This window comes from Coregonus lavaretus, assembly GCF_964263955.1.
Source record: "Coregonus lavaretus genome assembly, contig: HAP1_SCAFFOLD_8181, whole genome shotgun sequence".
NCBI lineage: Eukaryota > Metazoa > Chordata > Actinopteri > Salmoniformes > Salmonidae > Coregonus > Coregonus lavaretus.
In genome coordinates this window covers 1-9,360 of record NW_028166508.1, presented here as the reverse complement: position 1 = coordinate 9,360, position 9,360 = coordinate 1, and the positions used below count along the sequence as shown (strand labels likewise).

At 44.1% G+C, this 9,360-nt stretch overlaps 1 protein-coding gene across 1 annotated transcript; it reads right to left on the bottom strand.

Moving 5' to 3' along the window:
- Window positions 1-263: 263 nt before the first annotated feature.
- LOC311114623 (serine incorporator 5-like) lies at window positions 264-8,241 on the bottom strand (the record flags this gene model as incomplete). Its single annotated transcript, XM_084189859.1, has 7 exons — window positions 264-1,062; window positions 1,573-1,717; window positions 3,710-3,746; window positions 5,360-5,429; window positions 6,799-6,925; window positions 7,865-7,957; window positions 8,030-8,241. Coding segments are annotated over 7 exons (829 nt in total), but the record flags the coding sequence as incomplete, so codon positions are not given.
- Window positions 8,242-9,360: the final 1,119 nt, after the last annotated feature.

Genomic DNA, 9,360 nt, shown 5'->3' with positions numbered 1-9,360 from the left:
CTTTGGCAAACGTTTAAATCAAACTGTTGATTTTCCCCTCCATGATGCAGCTACTCCTCCCTCCCTTCAACAGTAGTGACTCTCTGGTCCAATAGTCCTCTACCTGCCCGCCAGCACTCTGCTAGTCAGACAGGCTTGTTTGAAAAACACAACACTGTACAAGAAATGTGTGTGTAGAAACGACAAATGTTCTGGCTCAAAAGGAGCGTTGATATAATCTATCCTATTTACTTCTAATTAACATGTTTCACATGACAGGCAAATCAAATCAAAACAGCTTGTTTAATTGCATAGAAAACGTTTTCTACAAAAGGGTTCAATAACAAGCAAGCAAGACACTTCCAGCTGATATATGAGCCTGAGAAATGGAACTTCTTTTCATGGGAATAAAATAACAATATGGAGGTCTGGGTCCATCACGGGAAAACAGAGACAAGTATGGAAAACACACATGTAAGCAAACATGTAAACAGGGTTCAAATGACATTGGTGCTGGACACTCCCATAACAGATGACATTGGTGCTGGACACTCCCATAACAGATGACATTGGTGCTGGACACTCCCATAACAGATGACATTGGTGCTGGACACTCCCATAACAGAATCAGGGTACCACTATGGCCATGGGGAGCCACACACAGTATTGTATGAACATTGGTCCAGCCCATTGTTTTAGGCAGCCCCAAGAGTCAGTCTATGAGTCCAACCCTGAATGTAACTCCATACATCAATGGTAGTAAAAAAGAAAGACATCAACTGCCTTCAAGGCAAAAATAGCTTAACCATGTAAAGTATTCATAACTGGTAAAAAAAAGTCAATAAAAAACAGTTAAATATTAAAAACAAAAGGCAACACAAAAAACCCATGTAGAAAGCTGAAAGTAGTGTTGGGCTGTGTTTCAGTGTGTGTGTGTGTTAGGCCTCAAAGCGTTTAGGGCAGACCATTGGGGCGAGCAGGGTCCACATGTAGAGGATGAGACAGACCCAGCAGGACGCCATCTTGATCCAGAACACAGACCAACTGCCATCTAGCAGCTTCTCTATCTTATGGTTGTCATAGCTACGGGAAAACAAACATAGCATACTCTTAGCTTTATACAACATTTAAATTAGCAGAATAACTACAGAGACATACTCAAGTTTCCCTAGTAACTCTACTACTAACTGGGACCTAGTTAAAGTTTTCCCAGTAGGCGAACTCTTCTACTAACTGAAGCTATAATTAAAGTTTCCCAGTAACTCTTGTACTAACTGAAGCTATAATTAAAGTTTCCTCAGTAACTTTTCTACTAACCGAAGCTATAATTAAAGTTTCCCCAGTAACTCTTCTACTAGCTGATGTTTCCCAGTAACTCTTGTACTAACTGAAGCTATAATTAAAGTTTCCTCAGTAACTTTCTACTAACTGAAGCTATAATTAAAGTTTCCCAGTAACTATTCTACTAACTGAAGGTATAATTAAAGTTTCCCAGTAACTATTCTACTAACTGAAGCTATAATTAAAGTTTCCCAGTAACTATTCTATTAACTGAAGCTATAATTAAAGTTTCCCAGTAACTCTGCTACTTACTGGAACCAGTTGGTGACAGTCATCATGACGTAGAGTGAACCCAGGAAGAAGACAAAGTGGAAGTAGGTGTAGCTGTAGATGGTTCCCTGTTTCTCATCATATAAAACGTTTTGTCCTCCTCCAGTCTGCTCCTCATCATAGTCATCTGGACAACACAACCACAACATCACAGCAACGTTATTACCACCTTACATCATAATCACAACCACAACATCACAGCAACATTATTACGACCTTACAGCATAGTCACAACCACAACATCACAGCAACGTTATTACGACCTTAAATCATAGTCACAACCACAACATCACAGCAACGTTATTACGACCTTACAGCATAGTCACAACCACAACATCACAGCAACGTTATTACGACCTTACATCATAGTCACAACCACAACCACAACATCACAGCAACAATATTATGACCTTACATCATAGTCTTAACCACAACATCACAGCAACGTTATTACGACCTTGCATCATAGTCACAACACAATCACAACCACAACACCCCGCCCCCGGTCTCAGTCTCCAGTATCTATGCTGCAATAGTCTATGTGCCGGGGGGCTAGGGTCAGTCTGTCCTATCTAGTGTAATTCTCCTGTCTTATCTGGTGTCCTGTGTGATCTTAGGTATGCTCCCTCTAATTCTCCCATCCCTCTCTCTTTCTCTCTCTCCCCTCCCGGAGGACCTGAGCCCTAGGACCATGCCTCAGGACTACCTGGCCTGATGACTCCTGGCTGTCCCCGTCCCCAGTCCACCTGGTCGTGCTGCTGATCCAGTTTCTGCTGTTCTGCCTGTGGCTATGGAACCCTGACCTGTTCACTGGTCGTGCTACCTCGTCTCGGACCTTCTCTCTCCCTCTCTCTCTATACCGCACCTGCTGTCTCGACTTCTGAATGCTCGGCTATGAAAAGCCAACTGACATTTACTCCTGAGGTGCTGACCTGTTGCACCCTCTAAAACCACTGTGATTATTATTTGACCCTGCTGGTCATCTAGGAACATTTGAACATCTTGAAGAACGATCTGGATGGCCATGTAGTCTTATCATCATCACTCGGCACAGCCAGAAGAGGACTGGCCACCCCACAGAGTCTGGTTCCGCTCTAGGTTTCTTCCTACGTTCCTGCCTGTCTAGGGAGTTTTTCCTAGCCACGGTGCTTCTACATCTGCATTGCTTGCTCTCTGGGGTTTTAGGCTGGGTTTCTGTATAAGCACTTTGTGACAACTGCTGATGTAAAAAGGGCTTTATAAATACATTTGATTGATTGATCACAGCAACGTTATTACGACCTTACATCAGTCAACACAACCACAACACCACAGCAACATTACACATAAAACAGAAAGTATGATGAAAATAAAACCTTCTTTGAGATCATTATAATAATCACGATAAACCCTGCTCTATCCAATAAAACTCTCACTATTTAATATTCCTGATTTCCTTCTTTTTTCCTGGTCTCTCCTCTCTCTATATTTTTCTCTCTCCCCTCTGCAGGACAGGAAACACTCTGAAAATCATTAGGTCTACTGAGAAGGGCTTACGTTTTAAAAAATCCATTGTATTGTTCTGAACTGTACACTTGTTGTTTTATTCATATTTTTTTCTCTGTATAATACATTAATAAATGAAGTGACTTTCTTCTCCGTTCTTTCCCTGGCTGCAGTGCTACTTTATCCCACCAGAGGGCAGCTGCAGCCTTCTCTCAGTTCTCCTACTGACTAGTCTATCTCCAACCACTACAGTCATAGTCACCTCCTGGAAACAGTGACATCATCTCTGTTTACTGACCAATGCTGTTCCTGCATCTTTACTGTTACTATGCCTATGAGAGAATATACAAGAACACTGCCTCTTTCTGATGGTGTTACAGTAGTAGTACAGTAGTGGTCCTCTGTAGCTCAGCTGGTAGAGCACGGCGCTTGCAACGCTAAGGTAGTGGGTTCGATCCCCGGGACCACCCATACACAAAAAAAAATGTATGCACGCATGACTGTAAGTCGCTTTGGATAAAAGCGTCTGCTAAATGGCATATAATTATTATTATTATTATTTATACTGAGGGAGATGGTATTTTATACAGAAAGCAGTGAGAAGGAAAAAGAGAAAGAATATGTGTGTGTTTACCTGTGTCATCTCCAAAGCAGAAACAGCAGCGAGCTCTCTGCCGGAGAGAGGTGAGTTAGTACTTGTACAGGAATGTATCAACTAATCAACTATACATAACCCTTTCACTGAACACACTTGCACACCAGAGCATTTGAGCTGGAGCGGAGCGAGCAGTGGAGCGTGCCCAATTTGACTGGAGCGCAGAGCGAGTTTCAAAAAGGCTGGAGCGTCAGCCTTCTCGCCCGCTCCAATTTCACTCAAGTACCGCTCCAGAAGCGCTCACTTCACGAGCTCAGGGCATGCCAGGCCCAGCATGCATTTGTAGGCTACTTGTGTGCTGCTATAGCCCCTTGCTTTAGCTACTGTCATGGAGTTCACCAAATATTTTCATAAAGAAACTGATAAAACACACAGGTGCAAAATCAAGGAGACTAAGAAAGACGAGGAAAACCAAGAGCAAGAGAGGGAGTGCTGTGATGTAGTGTACACAACTAAAGAATCACTGTGGAATCTGAAAAGACACGTATCCTGAAAGCATGATGGTGTACTACGTGCACATGCTAACAGAAAGGAACGAGGTAGGTAGCTAGCAAAGTATTTATGAACTAAAAATCTGATCTCTTAAAAGTTTAGTTCATTTTCGTTCTATTATCTATGCAATAGGCTATCATTGATTTTGGCCCAATAGGCCTGACATATTACCTCTTTCAAGGAGCTTTCCGTTTTGATTGGGCTATTGTGCCTAAAAACCTTTAGGCCTACCTATAGAAAAATACAACTCTGCATCCCTGCCCAGCCTTGCAAGAGTGGCCTGAAGGGTGTTTAGCATCCCCAGTGGCTCTTCAAGTGCGGAGAGGATATTCTCCACTGCTGGCCTGCTCTCCAGGCACCAGGCATGAGCCTGAAGCCACAGACTCTGGCCAAACTCGTGTTTCTAAAAGTGAATTCAAAGGCAATAAGGCATTTTTTATTTAATTTGTATTTAATTCTAAGTAAGTCACAGCCTATATGCGCAATTTATAGACTATAATGATTGAATCCACCAAAATGTTGTTTAAATGCTGAGCGCTTAACGTTCCTGCCAGTCTAGAGTGTCGCACTCGCTAATGCTTTACAATGTATTTCTTTGTAGGCTATAGCCTTGAAATAATTGAAACAATAGGCTAATAATATAGCCTAAATAATTATGTTTCAATCCTTCTTAGACTTCCTGTCTGGCTCCTGACCTATTTAGTGTTTGTATGCTGTTTAATATGACATGTAGCCTATTTGAAATGATGAGCGCTTCTTACATTCACCTTTTCATGTTTATTAAAATACCTTTCATTCAAATCATATGGTTTTGTTTCAATACTTCAAAACCAAATGATAGGTCCAGGTAGTCACAAAAATAGATGGGTGTTGGTTAAATGGTGATTTTAATGAATGGAGTGAATTTGGAGCGGCAGTTTCTTTTCCTGTGAGTGAGGAGCGGGATTTCCAACCGCTCAACTCTGCTCACATACTCTGGTGCAGACACACACTGAGCTATTGGGAGGGTGTGATTGGCAGGACCACTAATAACTGGAAAAATGTATTCGGACAGATCTGTAATGTGTGTGTGTGTGTGTGTGTGTGTGTGTGTGTGTGTGTGTGTGTGTGTGTGTGTGTGTGTGTAGATGGTCTTACCTCAGTTTCAGGCACGCTGTTCCTAATCACACGCATTGCTGCAGAGCTCCGTCTGGTGGTGGACGTCAAACTACACACACACACACACACACACACACACACACACACACACACACACACACACACACACACACACACACACACACACACACACACACACACACACACACACACACACACACACACACACACACACACACACACCATTACAAATCTGTCAGAAGTATTTTCTAGGCTTGGGCGGTATACCGTATATACCGTATACAGGGGTATTTGGAAATAGCCACGGGATGGTTTTTTAATACTGTCAATATCATTTAAATTATTTCTTAGAAGTTTTTTTAATACATTTGAATATTTGTAGCTACTTTTTAAATAAATACCTGTAGTCAACTTGTGTAATACGTTAGGAGACGAAGAACATTGTGTTCTTCATATCACCTGTCACATTATTACGAAGCTTATGGTAGTCCCCAGTCACGTGTCACGTGGTGTTTGCTTACAAGCACACAACGAAGAGAGACTGGAGCCTTGTAAGTCACTAACTGTTGTGCAGCATGCGCAAGGTGATCTAATTGCAGTACGGAATTCACAACTAAATGTTTGCCAACTAGATAACTTATAACTATTAAGTTAACTGTCTAAAATGTGCTAAATGCTCTGCAGTTGTGCATTTGGTTTGCTAATTTAGTAGCTAGTTCGCTATCTAGCTAAATGGTTAGCTTCTTCCAAAATCAAGCATTCGCTTGGTAACAGCAGAGAATCCCCCCATGGATCAAGAGCCTTTCTGTCTAATATTTGTTTTGTGCGTGCAGCAAACTGTGAGTAGCATTTTTGAGTTACTTGTATACTTATATAGGTTAGGTCAGAAACTTTACAAAATGTTTGCAATGCGCTCATTAGCATTTACTTAGCATTCTCTATGGGATTTTACATGTACTTGTTAGCATTGCTAACCTTCGGATTACAGAGTATCAGTGGGGTTTGAAAACAGCGGCCCTTGTGTTCAATGCCGATATTACCAAATATCCCGGTATGGCACAAGGTCGGTATGAAGGTACAACAATTTGGATATCGCCCAAGCCTACATTTTTCCAGTTACTTGTGGTTGAGAATAGCTGGAGTCTTTTACAGAGATGAACACAGGAAATGCAGTATGTCTGAGCTTAATGTGAAACACATTTGGACACTCTCACTACAGATCCAGGCAATCACACACACACTCTCAACAGTTCCAGCCAATCACACACACCCTATAAACAGCTCCAGCCAATCAGAAACCCTCTCACTTTTGCTCCAGTCAATAACAAATTACCTCACTGCAGCTATAGATCTCTACAGTGGGAGCATCTTAAAAGTCTAAAAACACAGCCCCTCTCCTCTCTGCACTGATCTAAAAGCAGGGCATAGGTGAAAGCAAAACGGTGTGTGTGTCTTGCCAAGAGTAGAGCACACAGCCGAACAGGATGACAGTTCCAACTCCTGTTACAATCCTCTTGTCGCTCTCTGATCCAGAGTTGAAAGGGAACACACACACTGTCGTATTCACCCCATTAACCTCCAACACTACAATGAGACAGTGTGAGAATGAGAGAAAGAGAGAGAGAGAGAGAGATAGAGGGACAGAGAGAGAGAGAGAGAGAGAGAGAGATAGATAGAGAGAGAGAGAGAGAGAGAGAGAGAGAGAGAGAGAGAGAGAGAGAGAGAGCGAGAGAGAGAGAGAGAGAGAGAGAGAGAGAGAGAGATATGGAGATAGATAGAGAGAGCGAGAGGGACAGAGAGAGGGAGAGCGAGAGAGAGAGAGACAGAGAGCGGGAGGGAGATAGAGAGCGAGAGAGAGACAGAGAGAGGGAGGGAGAGAGAGAGAGAGACAGAGAGCGGGAGGGAGATAGAGAGCGAGAGAGAGACAGAGAGAGGGAGGGAGATAGAGACAGAGAGAGGGAGATAGCGAGAGAGAGAGAGGGAGGGAGATAGAGAGAGAGAGAGAGAGAGAGAGAGAGAGATGGAGATAGAGAGAGCGAGAAAGAGAGAGAGAGAGAGAGAGAGAGAGAGAGAGAGAGAGAGAGAGAGAGAGAGAGAGAGAGAGAGAGAGAGAGAGAGAGAGAGAGAGGGACAGAGAGAGGGACAGAGAGAGGGAGAGAGAGACAGAGCGAGGGAGGGAGAGAGAGAGAGAGAGACAGAGAGTGGGAGGGAGATAGAGAGCGAGAGAGAGAGAGAGAGACAGAGAGAGGGAGGGAGATAGAGACAGAGAGAGGGAGGGAGAGAGAGAGAGAGCGAGAGAGAGAGAAAGACATGCAAAAAGGGGAGGAAGAGAGAGAGAACAGTAATAAGAAGAGGATCATGTTAATACTGCAAGAGGCACATTGGGCCAAAAAGAGCATAGCTTTCATGGAGGCATTTAAAGTGTAAATTAACAAAATGCAAACACATAAAACCTGTTAATAGGCTATTCGTATAGGCAATGAAACACTAGCGCTCTATGGGCTGAGCCTCCAGTATACTTACTCTCTTTGGGCTTGCTGGAGAAGGCTGAGAAGGTGAGGTACATGACGTACACACTGATCACTCCTGGCTGGAGCAGGCCAGACTTAGGCTGGACTGGATGGAGAACAGATGGACTGTTACCGTATGTGTGTGTGTGTGTCTGTGTGTGTTTGTGTGTGTACTCACGTCTCTGTATGAAGGGAGATATAGCCAGCAAAGTAACTATGAGACAGAGGCTGCCGTTGACCCCCAGGAACACTTTGTTGAGCAGACAGGCCTGAGAGTGTGTGTAAAACAGAGCCATGAACACCATAGCTCCTACGGCCACACTGAACAAGACCAAGGTGACCAGAGCCAGCGCTCCATACCACAGACGGTTGTCCTTCACACCTGAACTCCTATTGAGGAGGGAAGGATAGGAGGAAGAGAGAGAAGGAGGGAAGGATGGGAGGAAGAGAGAGAAGAGGGAAGGATAGGGGGGAAGAGAGATGAGGGAAGGATGGGAGGAGAGAGAGAAGGAGGGAAGGATGGGAGGAAGAGAGAGAAGGAGGGAAGGATGGGAGGAAGAGAGAGAGGAGATAGCTATATTTATTCCTGAGGATACTAGGAGACAGGTTTAGGGTTGCTGGTAGATCTTCCACATCCGTAGTACTTTTACTCAGGCAAGCCAACCAGACCTCCCCCTCCCCCACGCACACACACAAACAAACACAAAGATACAAATACATTCCCAGTTAGTGAAAATACACAAACAACCTTTAAAATGGTCCCCTTTCATGCTAATTTCTACTGTGTGTGTGTGTGTGTGTGTGTGTGTGTGTGTGTCTCAGAGGGGGAGAGGAAACTGTGAGTGTACACTCCTCTGCCATGTACATCCTGTCTGAAAACTGGACACAGGCCAACCCCTCCCTTGTCCTGTATACAATAAGACTCTCTCGCTCCCTCTGTTTCTCTCTCTCTCTCCTCTGTCTCTCTCTCTCCCGTTCTCTCTCTCCCTGTTTCTCTCTCTCCCCTGTTTCTCTCTCTCTCCCTCTGTTTCTATCTCTCTCCCTCTATTTCTCTCTCTCCCTCTATTTCTCTCTCTCCCTCTGTTTCTCTCTTTCCCTCTCTCTCTCCCTCCCTCTGTTTCTCTCTCTCCCACTGTTTCTCTCTCTCTCCCTCTGTTTCTCTCTCTCTCCCTCTTTCTCTCTCCCTCTCTCTCTCTCTCCCTGTTTTTCTCTCTATCCCTCTGTTTCTTCTCTCTCCTGTTTCTCTCTCTCTCCCTCTGTTTCTCTCTCTGTCCCCGTTTCTCTCTCTCCCTGTTTCTCTCTCTCTCCCCGTTTCTCTCTCTCCCTGTTTCTCTCTCTCTCCCTCTGTTTCTATCTCTCTCCCTCTGTTTCTCTCTCTCCCTCCCTCTGTTTCTCTCTCTCTCCCACTGTTTCTCTCTCTCCCTCTGTTTCTCTCTCTCCCCTCTCTCTCTCCCTCCCTCTGTTTCTCTCTCTCTCCCACTGTTTCTCTCTCTCCCTGTTTCTCTCTCT